The sequence below is a fragment of the Carlito syrichta genome, unplaced genomic scaffold (assembly GCF_000164805.1).
Source record: "Carlito syrichta isolate Samal-C Ts95f unplaced genomic scaffold, Tarsius_syrichta-2.0.1 Scaffold301641, whole genome shotgun sequence".
Classification (NCBI taxonomy): Eukaryota; Metazoa; Chordata; class Mammalia; order Primates; family Tarsiidae; genus Carlito; species Carlito syrichta.
The window spans coordinates 418,701-435,430 of NW_007245737.1; the positions used below are offsets into that span (position 1 = coordinate 418,701).

Below are 16,730 nucleotides of genomic sequence, written 5' to 3' on the forward strand. Positions count from 1 at the left end.
ATTTTCTCAATAGTTCCAATAATGCCCTTTTATGGCTATTTTTCATCTGAAGCAGGATCTAATCAATAGCTGTATGCTGCACTTACTCGTCATGTCTCTTCAGTCTCCTTTAATCTAAATCAGTTTCACAGTCTTTTGTCATTCATGACATTAACATTTTAAAAGCCTAGACCTGTTATTTTGTAGAGTATCCCTCAATGTGAATTTGTCTTATTGTCTCCTCATGTTTAAAATCAAGATTCTTAATTAAGTAATAAATAAATGAAGAGAGGAGGGCAAGGGGAAAAGAGAGAAAAAAGAGGAAATCAGAGAAAAGAGAGAGCAAGAGATGCAAACTGATTTCATGATAAAATGTTAATTCAAATTTAAGGAAAAAAAGTCTTGTAGATTTATGTTCAGACTCTATTGATATGCAAATGTATGGAGTAGTGAGTGAGAAGACACGCTGCTTGCAAGAGTTAAGGGTATCTAAAATATAGTTGACCCTTCAAACACGAGGATTTAGGGTGCTAACCGCTTTCATGGTTGAAAATTTGAGTATAAATTTTGACTCCCCAGACACTTTTACTGATAACATAAAAACTCGATATTTTGTATGTCACATGTATTATTTACTGAATTCTTACAATAAAGTAAGCTAGAAAAAATAATTAAGAAAGTAATAAGGAAGATAAACTATATTTAATACTTATTAAGTGGAAGTGAATCATCATAAAGGTCTTCATCCTCCCTCCTCCCTGTTTTGCTGCAAAGGCTAGGGAGGAGGAGGAGAAAAAGGAGTGGTCTTTGCTATCCCAGGGGTGGCATAGACAGGGAAAAAAATCTGCATGAACCCATGTATTTCAAACCCATTATTCAAAGGTCAGCTGCACCGTGTTTAGGTCATTTTGCTTAGCAGCAAGGGAATAAACCTTGAGTTTTGGTTATATTCCAAGTTAAATGTAAAATCCAGTGGGGGAGGAGAAATTCAAACTATTTATTTTAGTGAATGCATAAAATAATAAGGGAATCTGTTAATATTTACAAACCAGTTTTTTGGGCGAGTGCCATTTAGCTCCAGCAAATTTGTTTCTCTAAAACCCTTAACCAGACTCACAAAATTAAAAATTATTTTAAGTAGTTAATAGAAATATATAGACACTTTTCCAGGTAGAGGAGAATTTAGTCTGTTTTTAAAAACTTGCAAAACAGAGATTCACGAACCACATTTTTAAAAGACTTCTATGAAAGCTTTTCAGAAAACAAATCTTATTTTTAAAGTGTCAAAAAGAAAAAATAACAACAAAATCATCAGGTATCAAAGGTTCAGAACAGCTGAAATAAGTTTTCTGACTTGCCAGTGTGTGTACCATACTAAATGCCTGCTCCTTCACCTCATCTCCCAGTCACCAAATAAATAAAAGGGGAATATGTAATCGTAGGAGTACTGCTAAAAAAAATCCAGCGTTCAGTAGTTTTGGCTGTAATTGATAGGAACCTTCATATGCTCATGCCTGACATTTTTTGAATTTACTTGCTAAGGGCAGAGTTGTAGAAAAACAAATACAGTGCCCTGAGTAGGAAAGGTACTCCATTTCCTGTTCATGTCCTAGGTGGCCCTGATTGCTGTCCTTGGAGTCTTGGTCTTCTTACCCAGTGATTAATTATGCACTGAATCAGTGAGGTACAGACTCATTTGCCTGGGTTTATTTTCTGGGACTTCCTGTTAATTTCTGAATTGGGAAAGAAGCAGGCTTTGTTGCTGGCTTTTCCAAGACTCAGTGGAAACTGGGCTTTGTTGAGATCTCAGGTTCTGTGTGATGTTGATTAATAAGTGACATTGTGTGTGCAGAGGAAAATCCATTCACCTATGCTTTTATTTTAAAATTTTATTATTATTATTATTTATTTATTTTTTGACTAGGAGTCTCACTCTGTTGCTCAGGCTGGAGTGCAGTGGCACACTCATGGCCACCGCAGCCTGGACCTGGTGGGTTCAGGTGATCCTTCTGCCTCAGCCTTCCAAGTAGCTGGAACTACAGGCAGGCACCACCACGTCTGGCTAAATTTTTGATTTCTTGTAGAGACAAGGTCTCACCAAGTTGCCCAGGCTAGTCTCGAACTCCTGGACTCAGGTAATTCTCTCACCTCGGCCTCCCAAAGTGCTCGGATTACAGACTTGAGCCACCTCACCCGGCCAAAACATTATTATTAAAAAATCAGACATATGAGGGGAGAACCAAAAAAATGGAATTAATTTTTTTAAAAATATGTATTTATTTGTAAATGTTTAAACTTCAATCACCTTCAAAGTACTCTTCGTTTGATGCAATACACCTATTGAAATGTTTTTTCCATTGCTCAAAATAGTTTTTGAACTCGTCAGTGTTGCTACCTTTTTTAGTGCTTCTGCTGTTTTTTGTTTCACTTTTTCCATATTGGCAAAACGTTTCCCTTTTTTCATATGAGAAACAAACAAAAAAGTTGCTTGGGGTGGGATTGGGTGAATAATGAGGGTGGGGCATAGGGATCATGCTGTCTCTGATCGAAAACTACTGAACACTCAGTGCAGTGTGGGCAGGTGCATTGTCATGGTGGAATAATCAGTTACCTGTTTGCCACAACTCGAGATGTTTCTTCTGCAAATCATGACACAACCTTCTCAAAACTTCCAGATAAAAACTTTGGTTGACTGATCCAAAGGAACAAATTCTGAGTGTACTACAAGGGACCTGCCCTTCAAAAGATAATTCTTGGATTTTTTGAGTTCCTCCCTCATACTATATAGGATTGCATAACAAACCACTAGTTGCGATTGCCCAACTTCCATAGTTATCAACTTCTTGGTATTTTTTTTCATCTTTATGCCTTGCCATTTCCCGCCACAATATTATTTTGAATCAAATCTCAGATATTATAACATTATCTATAAATATTTCAGTAGATATTTCTAAAGGAGTCTTGCTTAAAATAAGAATGGCATATAGGTGTATAATGTACTCTATAAGTTAATGCATAATTTCGGTACTTAGTCTCTGGTGAGAAGATTAAGATACGATAAATTCAATGAAACTGATAATTGATGTGAGTGTAGTTGTTACTTTTGATGGTCATTCATTGTGTATGGGATAGCAACTGTGTAGGTCCAATCAAAGAGCAATATTGCTAAAGAATTACTTTCTTTAAAATAAAGGAGCCATTGTTAAGATTTATGAGTTTTCTCTGTTCTTTGGGCCACTTCTGATTATGGGATAGTAAAATGAGCCTTAACTTTGAGTCTCCACAAACTTTGTAACCATGGGTAAAGTCAGCCATTTGCTTATTTATGAAATTAAACCGCCTAATTTAAAAAATGAGTGTGACACTTCCTGCACCTATTCACAGAATTGTGATAAACTGATTTGGGGAGTGAATATACTTTGAAATAATGACCTGGCTACATATTCTCCCTTAGCACAGGCTTTTGGTTCTTTGAAATTGCCAGTATTCAGGATTATTAATGGCGTCAGAGACTCCAAAGATTGTGGAAATAACTATCTATAATTTTTTTTTTTTTTTGAGTTGGAGTCGCCCAGGCTGGAATGGAGTGGCATGCTCATGGCCACTGCAGCCTCGACCTACTGGGTTCAGGTGATCCTTTAGCACCAGCCTTCCAAGTAGCTGGAACTACAGGCATGCACCACCATGCCCGGCTAATTTTTTGATTTAGTGTAGAGATGAGTCTCGCCAAGTTGCCCAGGCTGGTCTTGAACCCATGGGATTAGGCAATCCTCTCACCTCAGCATCCCAAAGTGCTGGAATTAAAGGCATGAGCCACTGCGCCCAGCTGGTATACTTTTTTTAAAAATAGGAATAACTTTCTAGTCCATGGTTTTGTTTTGTTTGTTCTAAGTGTGTTTTCTTTGGGAACTTTGCTTTTCTCCAAGTTGAGATCCTCACTGGCTCACCCATTAAACAATTTTTTTTTCTCTTGGTTAATAAAATCTTTGCAATGGTGCATTGATTAGGCTAACCCCAAATAAATACATTTATCTTTGAAAGATCGCCTGGTGATCATAACTTTTCTCCTTCTCTTTTGGTTTTTTTTAGCCTTGCCTCCCCGATTGAAAGAAATGAAAAGCCAGGAATCTGCTGCAGGCTCCAAACTAGTCCTTCGGTGTGAAACCAGTTCTGAATACTCCTCTCTCAGATTCAAGTGGTTCAAGAATGGGAATGAGTTAAACCGAAAAAATAAACCACAAAACATCAAGATACAAAAAAAGCCAGGGTAAGTATAATGCATATGATAAGACAGGTCACACCTAGCAATAGAGTGATATAAAATATAAAAATTATTTAGGCCCTAACAAGTGAACTCACTATCAAAAAACATGATACACAGTGCTTATGTTACCATATAGCAAAGAATTAGAGTTTCTGATTCTTACAACGTTTGGATGAAGAAAGGAAAGGACGAATGGAGAAACAAATGCAGGAAGTTGGGGGAGATGGAAAAAAGGATTAGTGGTGATACTGGCATAGTAACAGATCCTAAAATTCCATTTCTTCAAAATAAGTTAAATGCTGGTCAGACACCAATGCCTTACACAATCAAAATCCTGACTTCATTATAAAACTCATTCAATACCTAGATTTATGGAAAGAGTTGGAATGTCATCAATAAAAAGTGAACTATTTTTGAACAAGTGGTTAATACATATAATCATATATAATAAGAATTTTTAACCAACAATTCTATTAAAGGAAAACAGCACTATGGCAGATTTTAAAATTAGATAATCTTAGATAAAAAGAATCTTAAATGTTTCTACCCTCCTTGAGGACATGCATATTTGGAAGGGCTTCATGTGATTCCTATAACATCTTGCTGATGTGCTATATCTATCTATAACTACTCTAAAATATTACACCTTTATTTTCGCTACGCTCTTCATTTGTATTTATTTCCTTATTTAAGAATTGTTTCTTCTAGTACCATAGTTTAAAATTAGAGAAGAGCTAAGTACATTGGATTTTGGCTTCTAAGCAGTTCTTTAATCAGTGTGACATGTGTCACAGTGGTTCCAAACTCAAAGATGACATTTTTTCACTCATTCCTCAGAGGATTCCAGCAAAACCCTAGGTATGATAACAGAAGCAACAGCAGAAGGATCTTCTACACTTTGATTTTACAGGACATTTACCCAAAAGTTGTCACGTTAGTGAGCAAGTGAGAACAAGTGATTATAATGAGAATTTAATTTAATTGCATCAAAGTGTTTAATTGCTTTGATCACTTCAATTAGGAATTTTTCTTAGTTTCTATGGTTTTTATTCACCACACTGCTTATCTTGTTACTGATTGTGTCAGCAGATCTGTTGATTTGAAAGAGTAATATAGCATGAGAAAAAGGATGGTGTCACTTTCTGCAGCAGGTGGTACTTCAAATATACAAAATAGAATACTTTAAAGAGATATCGTGTTTTTATATTTAATCTTACTTTTCTTCTTCATTTTTTACAACATTCTGATATATAGTAAGGGTTGTTGAATAGTAACACATGGTGACTATCTAATTTTGCAGATTAAGAAATCGAGGGTCAAAAATGTATTATGCTTTGCCTTGAGACACAACTAGTAAGAAACTCAGTGATAACACAAATCAATTTCTTGCATTCTTTCTTTAAAAATGGAAAACATTCGTGTTTAATAACCTGCATGAATGTGGGGAGGAGGAGATATAGTGAATGAATTGACAAGATAAGTATGATTCTTATAAAAAGTTTAACAAGAAAAATACTTTCAGATATTTAATTGAATAGATTTTAGGTTTTGTTTTGCAACAGATAAAGTAGAAAAAATGAAGTTATCTGCCAACGGAGAGTAACATCTCGGCAGGGTGTGGTAACTCACACCTGTAATCCCAGCATGCTGGGAGGCCAAGGCAGGAGGATTGCTTGAACCCAGGTGTTCGAGAGCAGCCTAGGCAACATAGCGAGATCTCATCTCTACAAAAAATGCAAAAATTAGCCAGACATGGTAGCATGCACCTAATGCGCCCATTGTCCCAGCTACTCAGGAGGCTGAGGTGGGAGGATCACCTGAATCCATGAGGTTGAGGCTGCAATAAGCTGGGATTATGCCGCCACCGCACTACAGCCAGGGAGACAGAGTGAGACCCTGTCTCCCGCACCCATCCCTCAAAAAAAGAGAGAGAAAGAAAGAAAGAGACAAGCATCTCATTTATTTCCATGCAGCTGTCAAATATCAGTAATATTTAAGTTCCCATGAGAAGCATTAGCTGAGTGTGGAGAAATCAAAGAGGTTTAGGGCATCATTGCTGTACTGGGGTGGGGGGATATTTGAGCGTATAGAAAGAATCTAGTTCAGTCTTATATAAAACATAGGAATTCCAGATTTTATGTGCTGAAACACTATGAGAGCTGGGGAGGAGGAAGGGAAGGAGGTGAGGTTCATCTAGGCTGAAGACTGCAAATATTCAGTCTAATGATACCTGGGAGAAGCAAATGAAGTTGGGTAGATAAAATGAAAAAAGGAATTTTAAAAAATTGAGCTGACTAGAATGAATAAGCTTCAGAAAGGACAGATGTATACTTAAAGAGGTAATTTGTTACATGACTTGGATGACATATAAAAGTATCATTAGTATTCAGAAAGGCATTTTCATATTGGCTTCATAGGTTCAGACAGCTAAGAGCACTGTCTACATATTAATAAAATCCCATTATACCAGAAAGGCCAGTAGTCAGAAATTACTTCTCTTAAACAGTAGCCATGCTGGAAAGAATTAAATGAGGAAAAAAGCATTCAAATTATGTGACTACAAATTGCTCTCAGCAAAAACACTTAACATATTTGATATGAACATAAGACATACTTTATGTAGTGTGGACAGCTACCTGATAAGTGATCAGCTTACTAGTTTTCAGAATTAGGAATATTGTTGTTTTTGCTGTTATATGTTTTTATTTAAAAAATAGTGCTGTTAGATTTTTTTAAGGTTAAAGAGTCTGCCTGCATCTAAATTTAATTAGCATTTGCAAGGTGTGTTATTATTTCAATTTATCCTATAAATATAAATAGAATGAATGCTATACCCATTTAAAAACTTAATATATGTGTTTTGTTTTATAAAGTAAGAACACAGGACTCAGGCATGGGTAATGTCTTTAATTTAAAAAATCTTATTTTTCAGATTCATCTATATATTAACAATTTTCCATAAACTCGATATTTAGACTATAAGTGTTTTCAGTGGTTAGATGTTACTTGACTTAATCTTTATCTTAGGCTCTTATCAAGCAAGCAGAGGTGAATTTTAGTTTCAGGTTTAGAATTTTCCTGGGATTCTCTTCATTTACGCAAAACAATGACTCCCAATCTTTAGTCTAGACATCTTTCTCACATTTTATAATCTAGATTGCACATAGCAGCCAGAATTTCCTTTTAATCCCTTAGTGTCATAAAAATATTTCACAGCAGTATGCGATTTCTAGTATTTTGTAAACTCTTATCCTTTTTTTACCCATTCTCCTACTAATAAACTACATTCCTACATGTTCTTCCTATGATTTTGAATTCCCATTTGAACCTTTGTTTGTTTTATTTGACTGAGCTATGTGTGGGACCAATTAAAAGAAATAGATACTGCCCTCGTGTTATGTGTCTGCATATTCCTTTGTTCTTGTTTTCTTTGCATGGTGGATGATTTTGATCAAGAAAATTGATTAAAGAGCTTGGAGTGTTACAGATTCATATTTTGGGAGCTTTCAGATTGACCTCATTTGAATATCTGGTCTATATTCACCTTATGAGATGCTGACTACCTATTTTTTGTATATTTCACACACTTTTGGATGCCCTTAATTTTACTTAGGCTCTTTATTTAGCTCTCACATGAATTAATTTTTTTAATTGGCTCTAATTGGTTTGTTCACATTCAAAAAATTTTAAACACTGCTTCTCCTGTTGTCAGTGGTTGTCATTTTATATGTGTCAATAATGGAAGAAGTTTACGCACATTCCTGTCTCTTATTAGCAGAGCAACTCTGGCAGATCACTTGCACTTTTTGTGTGAGGAAATCTCAATTTGTTCACATAGAAAATGGGAACACCGAATGATCCTTTCATACGGTTTGTAGAAGACATTTGGTATAGTTCCTGGTTTTGTTGGTTCTCCCTGGTTCTCTTTCTTCTGAAAAAAAAAAAAGTCCCTCTTTCCATTGGGCGTGGTGGTGGATTCCTACAGTCCCAACTACTTGGGAGGCTGAGACTGGAGGAGTGCTTGAGCCCAAGAGTTCAAGATCAGCCTAGGCAACGTAGTAAAACCTCATCTCCATATTTAAAAAAAGAAAAGATGAAGAAGTTTGTCTTTCCCTTCTTTGTCCTTCTCACAATTAGCAGTTTTACACTATCTGAAGCAGTATTGAACCCACACATACAAGCACAGTCATTCTGAGTCCTCAAAGGAGAAAAAAATGTATACACTGAGGAGATCTCCCCCATATGCATTTAAGTTGCCTTAACCTGTAAACTATGATAGAAAAATCAAGTTGAGTAAGAAAAACTAAACAATAGCTCAAATCTCGAATTCATCTTGTAAGTGAGCACTTACTAAAAAAATACAATGTGCTTTTTGATATTAAAAAAAGAAAAAGAAATTAATATTCAGAATTTTCATCAAATTAGTTTGTATTAATCTATCTTTGTATTGTATTGCTTTTTTTATTCCAAAAGTAATGGGTGCTTATTATAAAAATGCAAATATTTCAGGAATGTAGAATGTAATTACTTTAATAATAGCTAACACTGTGAGCTTACTATATTGCAAACATTGTCTTAAACACTTAACATGAATTAACTAAATGAGTAAATAAAAATCCATTCGTGCACCAGCCATTCCTCAGTTCCTCTGAAAACTCATCAATTAAAGAGCAAAATATTTATGAGTAGAAAGGAATTCAACGATTTTTCCAAGTTAATTTCCTTCTTATAGACAGTTTAGGACAAGACTCTTTTATCCATACTTATCAAAGTCACAAATCTTTTTGCAATATATGATTTTTGACTCTTACTACACTCTTACTACATTCTGTCCCTACTCTAAAATACAGGATTGAAGAATCTCATAGTTAAATGTACCTTTAGAGTTCAGAGAGGCCTTAATGATCATCTAAATTATTGATTTTCTAATCATGTCTTTTGGAAAATCCTAAGTTTCTACTGAATTACAGAAAGGGTTACCAATCACTTTGACCTGAACACTTTCTCTATGATATTTTTGAATAGGAGACTCTGATTTAAACTTTCATTTTAAAACAGGATTCTGTTGCAAAAATAATTGAAACCACTGGTCTAATTTAATCCTTTTCTGCATAGAGATATTCTTGTAAGAATAGAGATATTCTTGTAAGAATATGCTTGGCAGGTGGCTATCCAGACTTGAGTCTTTCCAAAAAGAAAACCTCACTATTTCATGAAACATACTATACATTTTTGAATGCTCAAAAAGTTCTTCCTTATAATATCATCTAAATATGCCTTCCTTCTCTTGTAAGACTTAGTTTTACAAGACTTAGCAACCCCAAATAATTTTCTTTTCCACATAACAGCCAGGAAATATATTTAAATAGCTATCCATATTTCATTCATAGTTGCCTGCCATTGAGACCTCTGTTTCTTTAACACATTCCTCTCTGGTGATAAGATTTCAAGGCCCTGTTCATTTCTGATCACCCTCTTCTAAAGTCCTCTAATTACTGTTATTTCTCATCAAATGTCCCTCCAAAGCATAATTTAGTATTCTAGGTGTGATTCAGCTGATGAGTGATGTAGTAGGACTTTTATCTAATTTGATTTATGCTCTGTTTTAATATTAATTTAGTTAAAGAGTGCATACATTTCTTTCTTTTTTTTTAAATAGTTTTTTTAAATGGGTTAATGTCAACTGTGTGACTAATTGAAATCCTCTTTTTACTCATATTGTATTCAAGGCATATTTCTCCCCCTTTTATTCCTGACAATGATTTTTGAACCTGAATGTATTTACTATGCTTATCTTGATTCAATTGACTCTTAGTCTCTGCCCATTGATGTTCTGTTCTAGAATTCCTAAGGGTGTTCTCCACAGAAAGGACTTCATGGTCACATGTCATGCCTGTCTTAGAAAGACACAGTATAGATTTGCACAAAAACCACTGAGAAATTCTGTTGTAAAGAAACCTATTTAACTTTGTTTAGTGTGATATCTACTTTAGCATAGAACATTTTTTTTCCTCTCTCGCATGCTCTCTCTCTCAAAGCAAAACATTTGATTACATTACTAGGAATAGTATTCCAGGAAATATTGCCCAGGCTTATTAGGAGAACTTTGATTTTAAGAATGATCCTTTTTGAACCGGGCTCGGTGGCTCAGCCTGTAATCCCGCGCCTTTGGGAGGCTGAGGTGAGTGGATTGCCTGAGCCCGCGGGTTCGAGACCCGCCTGGGCAGCGAGACCTCATCTCTACAATAAATCAAAAAGTCAGCTGGGCGTGGTAGCGCATGCCTGTAATTCTGGCTAATCGGAAGGCTGAGGTGGAAGGATCACAGGAGCCCAGCAGGCGAGGCTGCGGGGGCCGGAAGCGGCCACTGCACTCCAGTCTGGGCAACAGAGTGAGACTCCAACTCAAAAAAAAAAAAAAAGAATGATCCTTTTAAGGCTATGTTAATGGTAAATTTGATTACCATGTTTCTTATAGTTCCATCCAATTCAGTAGTTAAAATATTAATTGCACAGGGTCAAGACAGAGGTCTTTACATACAAATAGGATTGTTCCTAGATTTTATAAATAGGAAAAAAGGCTGTTCTTCAGGGTATTGTAATAACCTTGGAGTTGTACATTCTTGAGATGTAATAATCATGTCTCAGAATTCGGAGACTTAAGAAAAGTTCTTGTTTTCTTATTTTAGGAATTTACTCTTTCTCTGGTGTTGTAAATCAGGATATTCTTTCCCAATCTGATATTCTTCATGATTTATCTTTTATTATTAGTGGTTTCATAGACATACATGAAAAATTATTTCAGCAAACTATGCTAAACATTGTGCTGGAAAACCTTATGGTACTATTTATCCCATTGTTTCTCACTATTCTTCAAAGGTGTCATGAAGAAAGCTTATTATGTATGGACAAAGTGTATAAATAGCTGATAATCTATTACAAATTATGCAGTTTTAAAAAAAGTAGGGACAGGCTCTCACAATATTGTCCAGACTGATCTCAACACTCTGGGGTCAAGTGATCCTCCCACATTGGCCTCCCAAAGAGCTGGAATTATAGATATGAGCCACCATGCCCAGCCTGTTTATATAGTATTTGAATAATCCAAAATATGGGTTAAAAGTTAATAGAACAGACAAAGAGTGATATCTGGTGTATTTTGATAATTTTAAAAGTTGTTATATTTTATTATTGAACAGTTTCTACTTGCAAAAGATGCTTGCCTTCAAAATGGTCTATTTTGTTTTATAGGAATATACTTCAGAGAAACTTTTCTATGTATAACTTCTTTGATTAATGTGTATAACTCTTAAATGACCCTTGGTGGTCCCTTATTACATAGGTAAACAAGCCTATTATGATATTAGTTTCACTTTTTGTCAACTTGGTCCTATGGACCATTATTTTCAGAAAACATTAGCAAGTATGTCATGTGAATGAACAGAATTTCATGGTCAAGTACATTTGAGAGAAACTAGATAATATATCCCCTTCTTGGTGAGTCAGAGCATATGAGAATATTAAAGGCCCTGGGATATTCTGTGGGATTTAAAATAATAAAAAAATCTGTCTTTGTTTAACCTACTGTTTTTCAAATTTATTTGAATATAAAGCACTTTTTTGTTTTGTTTTCTCAAGTTTACCACTTGACCAAATTTTTTTGAAAACAAAACACTTTGTTTTGTTTCCTAAGGTTTACCTGTAGATGTTATTGTGAGTCATGACTAGTGAAATTAGTTTTTCAGTCCACATATTCATTTGACTATCATTGTCTTGGTCTGCACTACTTCATTTGGCCTGTGCCCTCTTATTATCACATCTTCCAGCATTAGGAATGTTGGAGCCAGCATTAGGAACGTTGGGTCCTGCTGTGTGCTCAAGTGGGAATCTCCAAATATTTTCTTCATTTATTCACACATTCATTCAGCAATGTTTGAGGACACACCGAGGACAAAGCAGTGATGTATGTTCCATGAGGATACCGATAAGTTTAATAAGTGTATATTATGGACTTACCACTCTGAAGTATATGTCCTAGGTTGAGAGATGAGACATTGTGAAAGAATGTTAATGTTAATAAAAAGAGGATCATAGGCTGGGCTCAGTGGCTCATGCCTATAATCCCAGTGACTCAGGAGGCTAAGGTGAGAGGATCGCTTGAGCCGAGGAATTGGAGGTTGCATTGAGCTATGCCACAGCCCTTCGGCCTAGGTGACAGACTAAAACCCTGTCTCTTAAAAAAAAAACAAGGATCTTGAGAGAGGTACTCACGGCTTTTAGACAAGTAAGAGAATAGCTCCAGCTATATGATCGTTAAAGACTCAATGCAGCTATTAGCACCTGAGAAGCCTCTGAAAGGTCAGCTGAGATTTTGATGAGTGGAAATGTGAGGTCCCCATTGTAGAAGGAAGAAATGACACTAACAAAAGCACAGAAATGGAAGACCAGAAGGCTTATCTGCGGAACTTCAGGTGATTCAATCTGATAGACTGGAGGAATATAGTAGGAATTAAATTTGGAACAATTGATCTTACTTGATTAATAATATTGTATGTCAAGAAGATATAAATACCAGAGAATTCACTAAAAAATGAGCAAAGTATAGTATGGGAGATTTGCAACCAGAGGGATTGTTGTCTTTTTTCCTGCCTTGTTTTCTCCCTGTTGTCCTCCACTTAAAAGACCAGAAAGTAATAGTTACCAGTTACCAGTCTAGAGCATTAGATAGTTGTTTTTTTCTTGTTATGTTGCCAAGGCTGAAGTGCAGTGGCTATCCACAAGTGTGATCATAGAGCAGTGTAACCTCAAATTTTTGACCTCAAGCAATACTCCCACCTCAGCCTCCTGAGTAGCTGGGACTAGAGGTGTGCACTACCATGCCTAGCTTTAGAAGGGTGCACTACCATGCCTAGCTTTAGAAGCTTTAGAAGGGTTCTTTAGAAAGACTTTAGTGAACTTTGAATCAGTTCCAGTTGTTCTGAGTTTTGTATCCTGGAGACTATTTAAATTATAGGTATGTACACTAGTAAAATACAAATGCAAATCACAATGCTGCTCATGTTAAAAAAATTGGTGAATATTGATTTAATCTTCAGAGTTTTATAAAAGTGTGTGATATTGTTGTACAAATATTTATTTCAGTATAAAGAACATCTTATGTGGTACTATGCTCCTAGCAATGAGAATTTTAAGGAAAGAAAAATTTCTCTTGGAAACAATAAATTCTCTTCATTCAAAAGTAACGTTATTCTTGATGTTACTCTTCTGAGAAGTGTGCAGTATTTTTATCTATTCTGACCTTCGTTAAGTGTCTGTCCTTACCAGACTTCTAAGAAATGATTTTATACATTTTTCTCTTCCTACTCTCTGATGGCTGGTGATGACACTTAGATGTAAAGAGGAAGAAAAATTTACCCATTGATTTTAAAAGTCTAAAATATAGTGTGGTTAGTGGTGGTGGTAGAGGAGTAAAAAAGAAAATTTAGAGAAGGCTTCCTTTAAATTACTGAATTGATTGATAAAATTAAGATGCTATAAATCATATCATTTAAATACGATGAATTACACTTTTACTCTAGGTAAAATAACGCAATTGAATCATTATAATAGCAAGTTGTGTTTTAACATGATATATGTAGGGTGGGGAGGGGGAGTTTGAGAACTCTGAAACTATACAAAAATATATTTTGATACTTATTGGATTTTTGTGTTATATACTGATACCACTCTGGTCCTGCTATTATAGGAAGTCAGAACTTCGCATTAACAAAGCATCACTGGCTGATTCTGGAGAGTATATGTGCAAAGTGATCAGCAAATTAGGAAATGACAGTGCCTCTGCCAACATCACCATCGTGGACTCAAATGGTAAGAGATACCTACTGCATTCCATTCCTCAATCTCTAAGAGGAGTAATCAAGACATGTGGTAAGACTTGTAATAGACTGGTGTGTTAAATCTCATTGTGAAATCATTAAAAACACGGAAAGAAAACTAAACATTTCAAGGAACTTGTGTGTCCCTCATAAAGCTCTTTACTCTATGAGAGGATATAGACCTCAAATATCTAAAGGTTAAAAAAGAATCGGTTGCTAAAAGAGAGTATCTCACCCCCTCTAGGACAGTCAGTTATTTGTCTCTACTAACAGAATACAGTTATATTATATGTATATTACATATGTATACATATAGATACTCTCTATGAATGTGTGTACATTGTGTTTGTGTGTATATACAAAATATAGATCAGAATATATGTATATTACATATATATACACATATATATGCTATATATGAATATGTGTACATTATGTTTGTGTGTATATACAAAATATAGTCCTGACTTAGTCCTGGAAATTTTTATTCCTATTTATATTTTTAAGTGATTATATCTGGTTCTAGGTAATAGAAAGTTGGGCCTATTTTTTAGACCTATTAATTTTTAAATTAATTGAGTCTTAGAGGCAATGAATTTCGGTATCTATATGCCTCAGTGTTCCTCAGACAATGCCAGGGCATATTTGTTACACAAATGAATTACTTTGAGGTAGAAAGTGCCACCTGCCCACCCTCTAACTTCTCTGAGTTATTTCGGGTAAGTCAAAGAACTGCAGTGAATGGCTTTCTGTTTCATAATACCTCAATATGCCACAATTTGATGTAGTCATCTTTAGGAACTGATGATGACCTAGCAATGCTTGTTTAAATTTCTCAGAATAATCAAATGCTATTTCAAAGCCTCTGATGCTTCTTTTCCTTTTGGGATTATGACACTGAACTATTGCCTTTGCAAAGTCTGTCGTCTGTTTTAAAACTAAGCCTAATTGCGAGGCTTCTGGGTAGGAGACGAAAGTGTGCATTTCAAGGACATGATCTCTTAACATAAGAAGATAAAGATGCCAGGCTAGCACGGAAGACTTTAAGGTTAAAAGTGACTTTAAGGGTTAATTCCAACAAAGATTGATACAGTTTTTGCCATTTGATCCATGTGTAATATAACAGGATAGGGAGAAGGAGTGAGATAAAAGTATGGGAACAGGGCTGAGAAAATCCAGGTTAATACCTAGTCCTTTTTGGACATCTCAACGATCTGCTCTAGCAGTGTAATCAGTTTATTACTTTCATTTTAAATATCTCTCTCCACAGAGAGTAATGGAGAACAGTGAAAAGTAGTTTCCATTAGGGGATGCTTTTTTATTTCAGTTTAAAATGTAAAAGCCATTTAAAATTTATATGGGTAAATATAACATCACTTTATTTTTTTAATCAGCACAGGTTAAGCAATATTACTTTGTAGTATTACTGTACCCCATTTGGAATTTTGTAGGATGGCATGTGAAATAAAAATTTAAAAATTAACTTCAGTGATTTCTTCTTAACTTTCTACTATAACCATGTTGTTTCTCCTCAGTTTGTCACTGGCTTGATTCAATGTGTCTCCTCATAGTTAATGCTATTGAATTATGATTTTTGACACTTGGGTTAGATTTGTATAGCTATGCATACCATAAAGTCCCAGGAAAATAAAATTATGTTAGTGTCATGGTCTCACTTAGTGCTTAAGGTAGTATTATACTGATTATTCCATAGTTTTTGATTTACAAGATTTAATAGTGAATTATTTACCATTATATTACTCCTGGCTAAAACCCATAGGGTTCCTTTTTGATTTAATTTTTGGGTAGGTACTGAAAAGTTTGTAATAACAGCTTTTCACATTTCTCTTACAGTTGAGGCATCCAATTCATTTATTCCTATTCTTTCAGATCTTGGTCTAGTGCTCATATTTGTATATGCAGTACTGACAAGGTATAGTGTAAATAAATGAAAACTGAAGCACTTTTGATGAGTCTTTTATATCTGGCAAGAATAGAGATAATTTCTTGGAATATTGTAAATTAATACTTCTTAAACCACTAGCTAAAATTCTTTCCGGAACAAATTCTAATTGGCTTATTTAAAGCATCTGAGAAGGAGAATAAATAATTTCACAGTGCAAGGTAGTCTTGTTTTTATTTTCCTCTTGGAATGTTAGGATTAGACCTTCCTTATCCAGCCTTCTCATTGTACTCAAAAAGAAATGGAAGACTTAGAATAGAAAACAGACTCATTCAGGATCACAAAGATATTTAGTAGCAAAAGAGGGCTTGAACCTGTGTTTCTCTAGTACAGCACAATTCTCTCTATATTTGTGTGTTGGCAAGTAATCAGTTAAGGGAGATTCTTTTTCTTTCTTTTTTAAGGATCTCACTGTGCCACCCAGGCTGGAGTGCAGTGGCACACTCACGGCCACCACAACCTAGACCTGGGTTCAGGTGATCCTTCCACTTCAGCCTTCCAAGTAGCTGGAACTACAAGCATGCACCAACACACCTGGCTAATTTTTTGATTTATTGTAGAGACGAGTTCTCACCAAACTGCCTAGGCTGGTCTTGAAGCCCTGGGTTCAGGCAATCCTTTCTGCCTCCAATCCTTTCTGCCTCTGCCTCCC

The 16,730-nt window shown here is 35.3% G+C and overlaps 1 protein-coding gene across 4 annotated transcripts in view; it reads left to right on the top strand.

The window, feature by feature from the left end:
- Positions 1-3,899: 3,899 nt before the first annotated feature.
- The window catches only part of NRG1 (neuregulin 1), a 167,720-nt gene continuing 154,889 nt past the window's right edge, over positions 3,900-16,730 (top strand). For all 4 annotated transcript variants that reach the window (XM_021710908.1, XM_021710907.1, XM_008055036.2 and 1 more), the window contains exons 1-2: positions 3,900-4,246; positions 13,986-14,107. In XM_021710908.1, coding sequence (XP_021566583.1) covers positions 4,092-4,246; positions 13,986-14,107 — 277 coding nt within the window. In that variant the 5' untranslated portion in view covers positions 3,900-4,091. The remainder of the gene's footprint in view (positions 4,247-13,985; positions 14,108-16,730) is intronic.